Source organism: Barbus barbus, assembly GCF_936440315.1.
Source record: "Barbus barbus genome assembly, chromosome: 34".
Classification (NCBI taxonomy): domain Eukaryota; kingdom Metazoa; phylum Chordata; class Actinopteri; order Cypriniformes; family Cyprinidae; genus Barbus; species Barbus barbus.
Genome location: NC_136762.1, coordinates 7,301,662 through 7,316,354, shown reverse-complemented (window position 1 = coordinate 7,316,354; position 14,693 = coordinate 7,301,662). Strand labels below are relative to the sequence as shown.

Here is a 14,693-nt window from a genome sequence, read left to right as displayed (position 1 = left end):
TTTGTGACAATAAAATGAGCCAAAATTTAGTATCACTTGTGGATGGGTGCCATCAGAGTTCAAATAGTTGATAAACATCACAATACCCCACAAATAATCCACACGACTCCAGTCCATCAGTTGACATCTTGTCCAAAGCAAATATTTCGGTGGATTTTCGATGTGAGAGGACATGTGAGATGGACACTGGAGGAAGTATTGTTATGGATTATGGAATCTTATTTTGGCCAGAAGTGACATTTAAATTTAAAATGCCTTAATTATGGATTTACTTCTTACAAACATGTAGCTTTTGTAGCTTTTAAGTGTAAAAGGTTGCATAAAAATATTAAATGTTTATTTTGATTAGTAAATCAGTGTAGCATTAATACATTTCTAGCATTTAAAAATGTGACAACTTGCCCCATAATTATATTTTTGGAATTTTACTATGAGGAACATAAGAGACATTTGGAAACAGCATGCAAAAGCACTGGTAGAAAACACATATGTGTAATTAGACTTCTGACTCAAAACCTCACTGTTACAGAGATACAGAAAATTAGATGGTGGACTCATAACACACATTTGCAAATCCGCTATGAAAATTTCCTCCCAAGCATGCCCTTCAAGCTTATGTGTCACATGGCAACGCAAACATTGTGCCAGGTGATAACTGCATGGAGAATTACTGGTTAGAAACTCTTGCTCCTCTGTGCATCTTCCTCTGATAGGTGAAAAGGTGCTTTTTACTTCTTTGTGGTAGAAGTGTTAACCCAGATGCAGCGAGGAGTTGTGAAACAAACCGTGTTCTACGTCACGTATCCCTTCCTATGTGGAGCGTTAAGAAGGTAAAGGAAAATGGAGACAAGGGCCAGAAGTGTGGAAAGCATGGAGGGAATCCTTACAGAATTATCATTATCAGAATTATACAGACATACCACTGAATAACCACATTAATATGACCTAAAACATGGGGGATTTCCCACACTTCCCCCTCTCAAAGAGCTGCCCTTTGATATTAAATTACAGGTCTCTTTGAATGCGGCAAGGTTTCTACAGACAGCACCTGCTATAGATACAGATTTGTAATGCATGTGAATCTACGCCAGTTTGATGACTATGAGAATTTTCAAGAAATTTTTTTTGGTAACCAAACATGAAAAAAAAAAAGTTGAAATCTCATGAAATCATGGTCAAATAAAAACTTAAATGGGTTATTGTCAACTTTTGTGTGCTCAAAATGTTTGAGGGTTAATATTTAAAAAAAAAAAAAAAATTCCTTCAACAATCAGATTAGTGTATACTCTGCTAAGGCAATAGCGAGTTTTTTCAGTCAAATTTATTGAAAAACAGTTAACCTAAAAATTAAACTGGACCATCTTTAATCACCATCATGTGTTTTCCTGGATGTTAGCCAGAATACAATGAAAGTGAATGGGGACGGATGGCGGTGAGCTCCAGAATGACAAAAAAAAAATAATAATAAATATTAAATATTAATTTTTTTTTTCATTTATATGTTTATTATTGAAATGTTGTTATATGCATGTGTCAATTTTATTTAATTTCTTTATTTTCTTAAATATGTGGGTATATAGTATTTATAGAGTTGTAACTTTTAGTTTTAGTTACTTTTTCTTATTTGTAAGTCGCTCTGGACAAAAGCGTCTGCTAAATGACAAAAGTAAAGTAAAGTAAATATTGTAAAAGTGTGATTTGTATGCTATATTCCAAGACTATATTCCAGTTGGTTATGCAAGGTTATGGTTCTCATAACCAATTGGAACAATTCAAGTTTGATGTGAAAAATTACATTTGAAATTTAGGGGGCAAGATTTATATTAAAAAAATGACCAGGTATCTTCAGAAGACTTGGATTAAACCGCTCCATCCATATGAATTAATCTTTATGAACTTCATAATGAACATAACAATCTTTATTTGTGTTTTGAAGTTGAACAAAAGATGGCTTTGGATTGACATGAGGGGGTAAATGTTACAATTTTCATTTTTAGTTAGCTTCACAAGACTTATGGTTGTATGGACTACTTTTATAATACCTTTTATGGTGTTTTTAGTCATTTTTCGAGCTCGACAGTGTTCATTACCATTCAGAGAAGTATCAAGAATCATCCTACCATCTCCTTTTGTGGTCCACTTTTATGGTCCAGAAAGAAAGTATGACAGATTTGCTTTTTCAAGTACGCTATTATCTAACTTTATCTAGCGGTCAGTTCTCCACTGATGTCATTTACATGATAACACCTAGTTCATAGCAGAAAAATCCAGAAGTGCTGTTTGTTGCTATCACTGTACATTGATGCTAAAGATAAAGTCAACGGTATTTTACGTTTACTCAGGGACAGTCTTTCAGAACCTACATACAAACCCAAATCACCACACATAAATGTCATGCCACCCCACAACTACAGAACAGGACCTGATAAATATCACTTCACGCTGACACACTATGCATCATTACAACAGAAACCACAAACAAGGCCAGAGGAGTCAAATCCTCGACGAAATCGAGGAAGGCATAATGAGCAAAGAGTTTCCATTGCATTTCCTTAATTAGGCAACATCAGAATGAGGAATTATTACATGGTAGAGTGGGTGAGCCCCATAGTGCAATCCTCTGAGCAATCCTCCCATGTTGTACATGTGTATACCTGCTATTATTGTAGCAATAATTTCAAAACATGGCAAAAAGCAGCATGAATGGGATGACTCACTCTTCTTATCTAATAAACTGCGGGTAAGAGAGGCATGAGTTAACACACTTTCTTTAGGGTTTGGCTGAAGTTTATGCGGAAGGGGAAAGCAAAATAGCGAGAGAGATATCAGGTTACTGTGGCCTCATACTTAATTTCCTTTCTCAGCCATTATAGAAGGAAATGAGACAAGCCCATGACAGCATTGTCACACAGACAATTTAAGATCAGCACAGCATAAACCACATAAACACCCTATACAATTATAGAATAATTCATTAGAACCACTGATCTATAATAAAGATATAAATAGATATATAGAGATCAGTGACTGGAACCAGCACTGCAATAGTTTTATGTTTAACACATCATAAATACAAATAATCATAATCATAATAAATATAATGCTAATAATAATAACAAAAAGTGGTCAAATCAATCAAAATCTTACTTTTTGGCCATTTAACTAACAACAGTTGCACATAGAGTATTATAGTTTGGGAGTAAAATATGTGTAATAAAATGTGTTTCTTTCCTCAAGTTGAGCACCATATTCTCACTATATCATAATATGTTGCCTATAAAACAAGATTTACAAGACATAAACCATATTTAAGATTTTCTTTTAAATTCGATCAAATATTCCATTTTAAAAACTTTGATCAACGTGTGTCTAATAATCGTTGTTTCGCGTCAACTGTGAGACTTTCCAGTGTTACAGAGGTCGCCATCTTTGGTTACAGCCAGGTGATCTTCAGGGTGGCACGGGAAGAGACATTTATAACAATGAAAATATTTGTTTAGAAAGTAGCAACTCCAATAGGCTACTGTATGGAAGCTGTGTGACCGAGACCGTTTAGTAGCATAGCTGTCAATCATAAACATTAAATGTAGGCTACCTGCTAGGCTTTATAAAAAGGCAATAGGCAACAAGAAACAAATTATATTGTGATCAACATTATTGAATCAAAATTCAAACTGATGAAAATATTAATTTCTATCAATTATTTATATATGATATCATTAAAACATGTTTTTGTTAGGCCTAAAGCTAACAGTTAAAGTACAGTAATTAACTTTGTTTTCCATTTACTGATCTATAGACAGATTATTCTAGATATTGTCTAAATTATAGATCAGTGTTTCAAACTGACACACGGCTTCCAGTGTCTGTCATGTAAAATTCCTTTTTGTAAATTACATCTATGCTTGGAACTCGAAAGTATTTTCCAGCTGCACCAGAAATCCAAAAGATGTTTACTTATAGAGTAGACCTACTTAAGGAAAGTTTATTTACTTGAAGTAGTTTTTGCCAATTTTATTTGTGCTGCGTTCCCTTTTTCTCTTGTAAGGAATGTTGTGGCGTGTTAAAAAAAGAATAAAAACAATCTCACATCACATTTCATGGGGTTTTTAATCATTAGCCCTAGGCCTATTGCTAAATATGTGCACATGTATTTCAGGACTCTTATCTTGCATCAGACAGGTTTTATGAATGCTGAATGAAAAAAAGAAATCATACATATGCTTCCACTTCAATAACAAACTTGTAGTAGCTTTTGGCATAGAAAGTGAGTGTGAGATCATGTTAGAGAGAGAAAGACAGAGTGAAAAGGAGAGAGAAATCAAAAACAAGCCTGAAAAGGCCAAAAGAATTTCAGGGCGTGGAATCTCCCAAAAGGAAGCAAGTCAGCTGTGTGTTGTCAGGCGAGTTGGATTGGCTGTTATTACATCACCAGCCCGAAACTGAAAGTGCCTGTGGCATATTAACATCAACCATAGAGCTGGTTTATCAGGTTTTATTGTGAAATCAGAGAGGAGAATATGAAATTGCTATGAATATGAAATCAAATAATGTACTTACATTACATTTTTTAAAACAATTAGGAATGCTTAATATTCTTTAAAAAGCCATTGATGTGCTTAACAGATCATGAGAATTTAATTATGAATGCATGCATTTCAACATAAATCAAAATTCCATGTCATTTCTAACTTAAAAGTACATTGTTAACTAATGATCTGTTGAGCATAATATAAATGCAATATAAGATTAATTAAACTTATAAAGTGCATCATTTTAATGTAAGCATGTGTAAAGAGGATGTGTTATACTACTATTTGGCAAGCAGAGTGTGAGGGTGTGTATGTGTGAGTGCTGTCTGGAGGCTAGTATGTGAAAGTGTGTGGGTGGAAAGTTGGCGTTTGAGAGCTGAGGGTGTTCTTTCCCTTTTCAAAACAACCTCTGTTCCTCAAGCTGGTTGCACTTACATCACTGGAGTTTCCCCTATCTTTAGCATATATATCACATACTGACTGTATGGCGAGCAGACAACTTCAGTTCAAAAGCTCACTCAAAAAGGAACACATCTCAGAGAACTAACAGCATGGTGAAATACGAAATGACAGTAAAGGATCTGGAGGCCGGCGAAGGGGGAGTTTATCAGACAACAGTGGCACCCGTACCGGTGAAGCCCTCCAGAAGCTGGATATGGAAGACAGTTGCTGCTATCACTTTTATCGCCCTCTGTGCTGTGGCGGCTCTTTTCTTCTCCTGGCATTTAATGGTAAGACTGAAACTTTAGTGTTGGACGATACTATTATTCAAGTACATAACAATGTGACCTAATTTGAAATTAGCCTTTGATAATCAACATTTGCGACGTCTTTTTTTTTTTTTTTACAGAAACAGGACCAAAAAGATCTTCCCCACTTTTTTGCGGAGAAACAAATCAGCACACCATCAGGTAAAAAACACAACATTCCCAGCAATCCATCTTCTGTTAGCACTTTTCAAAGCCACTCATGAGAGCATGGAACTATTTTACAATCTGGCGATTTTTTTAGGATTTTTTTCAAAAATGACAAGAGTATATTTTACAAGAAAACTTCAAAATTTGATGTTCAGCTCAATGTGTTATCTGAAGTTCATTTGCAATTTCTGAATGAAAATATTTTACTATCAGTGTTTGGGTTTTAAATCAAACTTTTCTAGTTTCTAAACATTATTTTACACATAAATAGGCAACTGATGTTAGAAGCAAACTTGAAACTGACTCCAATCCTCTTTTCCACAGAGCAAGGAAGAATGCTGAAGCAGATCGCTGAGAGAACAAAAGCAGCCATTCATTTACATGGTGAGTCTCAAACTGCATCTTTCCTCTGTGCACCGGGTTCATACACGTCATAGGTTATCTCATTTCAAAAGACTGAGTTTAGTATTCTTAGCCAATTTCATTTTATCAGATTAAAAAAATCGGAGATTCATAAAAGGCCCTTGTTGGCGTAGAGTTGCTCAATGGCTTGAATGTTGCAACAAGCCTGAGTTTTTCATTAAACATTAACTAATGTGGATTTCCTAGTGTGGTAGGACGTAATTTAAATACAGTAATATATTTGGCTCTCGGTGGGTGGCAAGAAGTGGGGAGACTCCAGTAAACTTGCTTTATCACATACTCTACTGAAGATAAAGATTGTGATCTTTAACCCAAATTATAAACAGGCCCATTTCTACTAGTTTATGACCTCCAACTTTAGGATTATATATATTCGGTACAGAATGAGTTTGCATTACGTTTTTACCATTCTAACACCCGTGGTCACTTTCTCACACATTTATCTTCTCTGTTCGCAGGTGAGAAAAACAGCAACCCACAGTCGAAGTCTCTGAAGTGGGTCAGCGGTGTAGATCAGTCGTTCGAACAGGGTGGCCTCAAGCTGGCCAACAACGAGATTCACATTCCCGCCGACGGCCTTTACTTTGTATACAGCCAAGTGTCCTATGCCATACAGTGCAATTTGGACGAAGCTGATGAAGACGATGAAGCTCAGAACTTCCTGAGCCACAGCATCTGGCGTTATACGGATGCGGTGGAAAAGTGGAAGCCTCTGCAGAATTCAGCCCACTCCGTATGCCAATCACAAGATGATGGGAAGACCACATACAGCACCATCTACCTGGGTGCTGTCTTTAAGCTCATGGACGGCGACAAGCTGGCAACCAAAACCAGCCGCGTGGCCGATGTCGAAGAAGATTATGCCAAAACATTCTTTGGAGTGTTTGCCTTGTAATTTGTTAGCCACCTGAGTTGCGTGGCACAGTATGAAAACAAGTTTTATGTTAAAACTTCCAAAGTATGTTCTCAGGGCATTTGCTTTAAAGTAGTTTGATTAACGCTGAGTCCTTATTGCATTGTAACATAATGTTTTGATTCTAAAACACATTAGATGCAGTGAGAGCCGTGCGCTGGATACTATGTACTCAGTCATGAGCACTATACCAAGGGCACTACAATTCGTATACTTATTTTAAGCTAATATTATGTTTATTATCTTACATGTTTCGTTGTAGAAATAGTAAGGAATGTAGATGTTCAAAAGAACAATGGTATTTGTGGTAAATGTATCTATTTATAACTTTTGAGCGTATTTAATTTATTTTATTTTGTATGTCCTATTTATCTATTTATTAATGACTGTGTATGCTATAGCGGATGAAAATGAGTGTACTAATGTACTAATTGTTTTTGACACTCATCCTGTGATTCTGACATTTTAATGGTGAATAAACATTAAGTATTTAACGTAATGCACTAGTCTCATTCCTAACAGCATTCAAAAAGAAGCAGCAGCTTGTGACAGGTCATATAAACACACTGGGGGATTTTTTGCATTCCAGTACGTGACCAGTGGTTCTTTATCTTCCTAAAGTCTGACTTCCTTTTATTTGCTAGAAATGAGGTCATGGGTTGTTTCCCTCACGAACATTCGCTGCTTTCTCCCAGGTGTGATTCGAACAAAAGCCCAGGCCCCTGAATTAACAGAATTGCATCACTCTTTCGGTTACACTTGTGAAGGGTGGAGATGCACAATTTAGTGCAACGGTGTAACTGTGAATTCCAAGAGGGGCTTTAATCTAAAAAGCCCCCTACTGGACAGACTCCAACGTTTTTGTCAGAAATGCCAGAAACTATTTTTTCAAAATAAAAATTAAACAGGTTAGATGCCCTTACAGTTATAATAAAAAAAAAAAAGAAAAAAAAAAAAAGAAAATTATATATATATATATATATATAGGGATTGGCATAAGCACAATGTTCTTTTGAATATCAAAGTCTAAAATTCTAAAAACCCAACAGTGCAAGAAAGCTGCATTTAAATAAGATGCACCGTGTTTATGAGCTTCTTTGTAACAATTGCATGTATTTCTGATCAACTTCTAACAAACAGTATGCAGTGTTTAAATGTTTTACAAAACCAATACATTTTTAAAAGTGTGTGTATATATATATATGTGTGTTTGTATAAAATACAAAAATAATATTTTGTACTAGTATTGTACATATATTTTGTACCTGTAAATAAATAAAATGAATAAGAATAAATATATACTGTATAACATAAATATTTAGTAAATATTTATAGTATTTAAATTACATTATATATATATATATATATATATATATATATAAATATATATATATATTAGTGCTGTCAAACGATTAATCGCAATTAATCGCATCCAAAATAAAAGTTTTTGTTTACATAATATGTGTGTGTACTGTGTATATTTATTACATATATATATATAAATACATGCATGTACAGTATATATTTTGAAAATATTTACATTTATATATTTATATTCATATAATTTATATTATATGGAAATATATTTAATATATAAACGTACATTTTTAAACTTAAATCTATACATGCATGGGTGTATGTATTTATATATACATAGTAAATATATACAGTACACATATACTATGTGAACAAAAACTTTTATTTTGGATGCAATTAAGCACAATTAATCATTTGACAGCACTAATATATATATATATATATATATTTAGGGGGGGGGGGGGGTCAAAGTCCAGGGTTTTACATGTCTTGCATCAGATCTTGAGACTGTTACTCGATCATAAACAATCCCGGCTGCTCTCTCAGTGCAAAATAATGAGTTTATTGAATGTTGACATCCAGAAAGTTTGCATATTTAGAGAAACTTTCTAAGGCTTAACATACAGTTTTTGTCAGTTGAAAAATTACAAGGAAATGAATTACATTGTTTTTTGACGTTCGGAAGTATCGAAAGAAATTCCTTGTGGTACAGTGCACATACCTGACAATTAAACAGTTCAAAGAAAATCCATAACTGCTGTAATCGGAGAGCCTTTAGAGAATAACAAGAATAACAATGCCTAAGAATAACAAGAACCCTCCCATGTACGTCAGCGGTGACTCCACACAGATCTTTCCAAAGAACCTATCCCATCCATTCAAAAGGCACTGAGATTACAGATTGTACCTTTACCGTGTGTCAAGTGTTGCAGTATATAGTCACACACCCTGAGCTACATTACTAGAATGTTGATATATAGAGGGAAAATTATGTGCTGTACTATGCCTAGCTGTCCAGTCACCAACTGTGAATCATTACTTCTTATATGTTAGTTAGTTTATACACAAGTATTTTTATACAAGAATGAAACATGCAGCAATGCACAACTTAAATTAAAATATTGTATTATTGTGTAAACAAGTATTACGTGATTGTCTTACCATAGGAAATAAATATTACACCACTGTAATATTGCAATATTTCTAAATATACATAGAGATTGTCCACAGGTACAAAAGTTTAAGCATTGACTCTACTTCTTCTAATAATAAAAAAAAAATACAAGAGGAGAGAGTCAATAAAATGTTATAGATCTAGTTTTATGGTTATAGTTTCTATGATTTCTGCCACAATGACAGTGTTTATGTGATTATATAATTGGGTCAGTCTCCAAGCATAACAGTTTAAATGTTAAAGAATGATCATAAATATCATTTTAAAATGTTACAAAAAGTGTGGTATCATTCTTACAACACATATAAACAATTGTGCACTCATTTGTTTACTGTTAATCAAAAGAGGCACAAAATTATTTTTAACCATAAAAAAACAATAAATTAACTAAACAAAACAACAACAACAAATAAATAAATATAGAAATAAAATATTGCACAGACCAAGCATTTGAATTTGAATTTGGGGGAAGAAATTTATAATATGGAGAAAGACATTTGTGACCCTGGACCACAAAACCAGTCATAAGGGACCATTTTTCGAAACTAAGATTTATACATCATCTGAAAGTTCACCTTTAAAAAATCCCCTTTAAAGTTGTCCAAATGAAGTTCTTAGCAATGCATATTACTAATCAAAAATGAAGTTTTGATATATTTACTGTAGGAAATTTACAAAATATCTTCAAGGAACATGATCTTTACTTAATATCCTAATGATTTTTGGCATAAAATAAAAATCTATAATTTTGACCCATACAATATATTTTTGGCTATTGCTGCAAATATACCCGTGCGACTTAAGACTGGTTTTGTGGTCCAGGGTCACATTTGTGAAGAGCACAATACTGTCCACTGTCACTCATGAGAGGCATAAAATGATTTTTTAAACTATCAATATATGATAAAAATTATTTTAAATAAACAATAAATTACCTCAAATAAATAAATATTGCACAGACAAAGTAATGCTCTTGAATTTGGCAAATAAAATCAATAATTTGAGTGCCCACCAAAAAAAATTAAAATAAATATACATTAATTAAAAATCATCTTACAATGTTGTGTGTTATGAGATGTGTTTGTTTGATAAATTTGGCCCAAAAGTACAAAAGCTACAGAAGCTGTTTAAGAGGCCTGTGCTTGTTTTTTACTCAAACTGTGACGTAACACACAAATCACGAACATCACAGATGATTTAACAAACAAATACGCCTGTAGCAATGATCTCATCAGAAGAATCTTGCATCACAACTGGATGATAATAGGAGGAAAAAACTAACCGATGCTTGCTTTCTACAGTCCAGAGCAAAACAAACTCTTCTTTCATTCTTTTCCACTTCACTTCTACTACTACGGTTGTAAAAAACGGGAGTTGGAGAGGTTGAGACAAGGACAGAAAAGCCATTAAAGCACCCTGGCACACGGCCGTAGGGATTAAAGGAGAAAAGGCATAAGAGGAAAATAGAGTATCGACCAGACCCGGGTCAAATACCTTTAGGAGTAAGTAGGTTCGGCTAAAACCTTGTCTCATTTCCTTTGTGAACTGGATGAGAGAGAGAACGATTCATCTAATACTGTCTGTTGGTGCAATGCAAGGTCTGTCTCGTCTCGTCAGATGCTAAGCGAAGCACGGAGACACACTCTTCTTCCTTCGCTGTCACTCAACAAAATAATTCAAAGAAATGTTTGACCGGGTCTGGCTCCAGCACCCACACAATCCTTCCTAAACACCCCTGTCCTAGTGTTTAAAAGACGCTTTATCTGAAGGGATTTACCGAAGTCCAATTGCAAAAACAGTCAGTTCCCCTTGAAGAACTCTGATTTAAGTGCTACAGTCAAGGGCACAATAATGACAGAGCACAAACCTGATTTAAGTCACTCTCTAGCACTTGGACAGCAATCTATCTGGCCTTTACGTTAATAATAAAACATTACAAGTTTAGCTCAATTGACAATATTCATTAGCAAAATTTATCCCCATTCGTCCCTCTTTTTCTTTAAAATGCTTAAAAGGCTTAGCTTATAGTGAGGCATTTACAAGGGAAACATTAAGGCCTAAACATTTAAAGCAAAGATTTGAATTCACAATGAAACACAAAAATGTTGGATTTTCAAAAAAAAAAAAATACTGTTGATTTTAAATACTCACTGCTTCAAAAATAGTCACATGATATGCATGTTTACATGATTTTAGTATAATAAACTGTTGCTATCACAAAGAAAATGTTTTAACATAATAATGTTTAAAAAATGCTTCATGTTTTTGCTTTTAAATCCTCCTTCCATTGTTAATGCCTCAACATAACCTAAAGTCAATATGATTATTTGTGCTATTCAGAAGGTTTGATTAATGCACAAGCACATACTGTTTTCTGGAATCACAGGTTTCTATTGTCTGAAAGCACCACACTCAATGACTGTGCGACACAATTTTTGTTTCCTTATATACTAACATTCAAAAGTTTGGGGTGAGTAAGGTTTTTTTATTTTGACAAAGAAATTAATATATTTATTGAACAAGGATGCATTAAATTGATTAAAAGTGACAGTAAATATGTTTATAATGTCACAAAAGATCCAATATCTTTCTATTCATCAAAGAATCCTGTAAAATGTATCATGGTTTCCACTAATGAGCAACACAATTGTTTTCACCATTGCTAATAATAATAAATATTTCTTGAGCAGCAAATCAGCATATTATACTGATTTCTGAAGGATCATGTGACACTGAAGACTGGAGAAATGATGCTGAAAATTCAGCTTTGATCACAGGAATAAACTACATTTTAAAATATATTAAAATAGAAACAGTAATAGTATTATTTTAAATCACAATATTACTGTTTTTACTGTCAAATAAATGCAGCCTTGGTGAGGGATTTTTTTCAAATACTAAAAAAAAAAAAAAAAAAATTCTTACTGACCCCAAACCTTTGAATGGTAGAGTATTTGGAGCGGAAAATAATAATAATGTGCTTTTATAACTGAGAGAGGGAGTTATCAAAAGTGAACCATAAGGAGGTCAGGAATGTCAGGAATCCAAAAGTGGAGTTAAAAACTCATCGACTTCAAAATAAAGTACATAAACTATAGACACAACTTTACATTGCCTTCTTGAGATTCCACCATCCCCGACTCATTTGTACAGCAGGGGCAGACGGCTGTTGTGGCAGTTGTTTCGGCTCAGTTTGCCTTCGCCCTGGTACAGGTTGGAAGAATTGGAGAAGGACGGAGGCAGGGACTGTTTGTCTGTCGCGGGGGAGTAGCTGGGGAGTTCGGCCTGAGACGACGGGACGCTGTGGTTCTGGTTCTGGTTCTGGACAGACGGGCGTCTGCGAGAGCGCAAGGCCTGGCGTTCTGCAAGCTGATTCCGCAGCTCCGTCACTCTTTCTTCCTTCTGCACAAAAAAAAAAAAAAAAGTATTTATATATTTGCTAAACTTCTCCATTTTTTGCTCCATAGAAGAAAGTAAGTCACACTGTGTGGGGCCACATGAGGCTGAGTAAATCATTTTCCATTTTTGGGTGAACCATTCTTTCGACATTTCCTCTAGCATGTATATTTCCTCATATATAAAACAAATTCTGGCCTTAATGAATGAACAAATCAGAAGGTCAAAGACAAGGAGGAGTAGGATATAATTTCAATAATTCATTCTATCCGTCTGGGATCCCATTCCATGTGTTCATTTGTTAATCTATTATATGATGTTAATTAAGACGCAAGCTGTGTGCTCGTGAGGAGAAGAGGAAGTGATGGATGGAGGGAGAGAAAAGGAGCACGTGCCTCTTGAATGATCTTCTGGAGTTCCCTGTTCTCGCGCTCCAGCTGTCTTGACTTCTCCTCATCGTTGTTGTTGGTGGACGAGCCGGTTTTCAGCGTGTCCTGCTGCTCTGACTGCCACTCGCCACGAGTGATCAAACGCCGTATCTGCAGAAACGACCGTTAAAATCTATGAGACGCCGCAGGGAACGTTCGCTGAATTTATGAAATGTCAGTGAAATCAATAGTTCATATGGGTGATGCTGTGCAGGAGAGGACGAGTAATAAGTAAGGGATCATTTACAGCCAGCCAGTCGCAAAATAAATCACCCTGAAGGGTTTATTCTGCGATAAAGATCTGTTTTTGTACATTATCTAGCTTATTACATGGCTACTTAGCTGATAAATAAAGAAATGGACATGAAATACTGATTCAAGATATTAACTTATGTGAGAAGAGACCGCAAAGCAGGGTTGTTATAACTAATAAACTAATTAAAATATTTTTTTAATAAAGCTGAAATAAAATTAAGTAGAAATATTACATGAAAAGTTTAAATATATATATTTTTTATGTTGCTTGGCTCCTAACTGAAATTAGTTGAGCCATTAAAATGATTAACTGGAAATGAATAAAAACTACAAGTGAAATGAAACTAAATGAAACATAAACCTAATGCACTTAAGCGGAGACAAAAAACGAAACTGCAGCAAGGGAAAGAACCGAAATCAGACAAAATGAGAAATTGGTGTCTACCATCAAGACAAACCAGCGTGAATGTGGAAGTGATATGAAGCAGGGGATTATTTGAGTGCTTGTACCTTGGGCACAAAGAGCACCACGAGGGTGATGTAGACAGAGAAGATGATGGCCAGAGAGGCAAATGCAAATGAAGCATCCTGCTGAGAGGAGAGGATCATGGTCACCGGAGCAGTAATCATGCACAGCACCTGGAGACAGAATCAAAAAAGAGAGTATAACGTTAATAATGTGAATCTATAACTGTGAAGATATAACTAAAAAAATGCAAAGCCATAACGTGAAGATATAACTTAAACCAGATCGTTAGGACTCACTTAAGAATTTAAATGATAAATAAAATTTAATTAAAGTTAGAAATGTTGCTTAGCATCTAACTGAATTAAGTTTAAGAAATAAATCAAATTTAAAACTGAAATAAAAATAAATTAAACCTAAATAGTAAAAAGACACAACAACGTTATTAATGTGAAGATTTAACTGATTTAGTTTTTCTAATAAGATCTTTAGAACTCACTGTCATTTTACAGGTGATAAAATAATCTATTTAGAAAAAAAATCTATTTAACCCATAAATGTGGTCTTGATCGGGTTTGTAAAAATCAGATTTCATGTGTTTGTTTTGCTATTCGGACAAAATAAAAATCTAAATTGACTTAAGTCAGATATGTAAAAAAGAAAAAAACAAACAAACAGTAAAAAGTACTCAAACATTTTACTAAAGTGAAAGTAAAGATATTCAGTGAAACTTTTACTTATTTAAAAGTACAAGTATCTGGCCAAAAACATACTTGAGTAAAAGTAAAAAAAAGTTTTTTTTCTGACAGACATCCAGAAGTTTGGTTAAAGGGAGAAAACGAAACAAAATGCAATGGCACAGGTCAAACACA

The 14,693-nt window shown here is 34.4% G+C and overlaps 2 protein-coding genes across 2 annotated transcripts in view; one reads left to right on the top strand and one right to left on the bottom strand.

Annotated features, from left to right (window-relative positions):
* The first annotated feature begins 4,807 nt into the window (after positions 1–4,807).
* On the top strand, positions 4,808–7,714 carry tnfb (tumor necrosis factor b (TNF superfamily, member 2)). The gene is made up of 4 exons (XM_079391507.1): positions 4,808–5,263; positions 5,383–5,443; positions 5,774–5,833; positions 6,331–7,714. The coding sequence occupies exons 1-4, from the start codon at positions 5,084–5,086 to the stop codon at positions 6,765–6,767; spliced, it is 738 nt and encodes a 245-aa protein (XP_079247633.1). The 5' UTR covers positions 4,808–5,083; the 3' UTR covers positions 6,768–7,714.
* Positions 7,715–12,417: 4,703 nt separating this feature from the next.
* The window catches only part of LOC306853846 (gamma-aminobutyric acid type B receptor subunit 1-like), a gene marked incomplete at its 3' end in the record, with an annotated part of 48,161 nt that continues 45,885 nt past the window's right edge, over positions 12,418–14,693 (bottom strand). Inside the window, exons 22-24 of the mRNA XM_079391497.1 lie at positions 13,866–13,994; positions 13,068–13,211; positions 12,418–12,678 (exon numbers count right to left, since the gene is read on the bottom strand). Coding sequence (XP_079247623.1) covers positions 12,418–12,678; positions 13,068–13,211; positions 13,866–13,994 — 534 coding nt within the window. The remainder of the gene's footprint in view (positions 12,679–13,067; positions 13,212–13,865; positions 13,995–14,693) is intronic.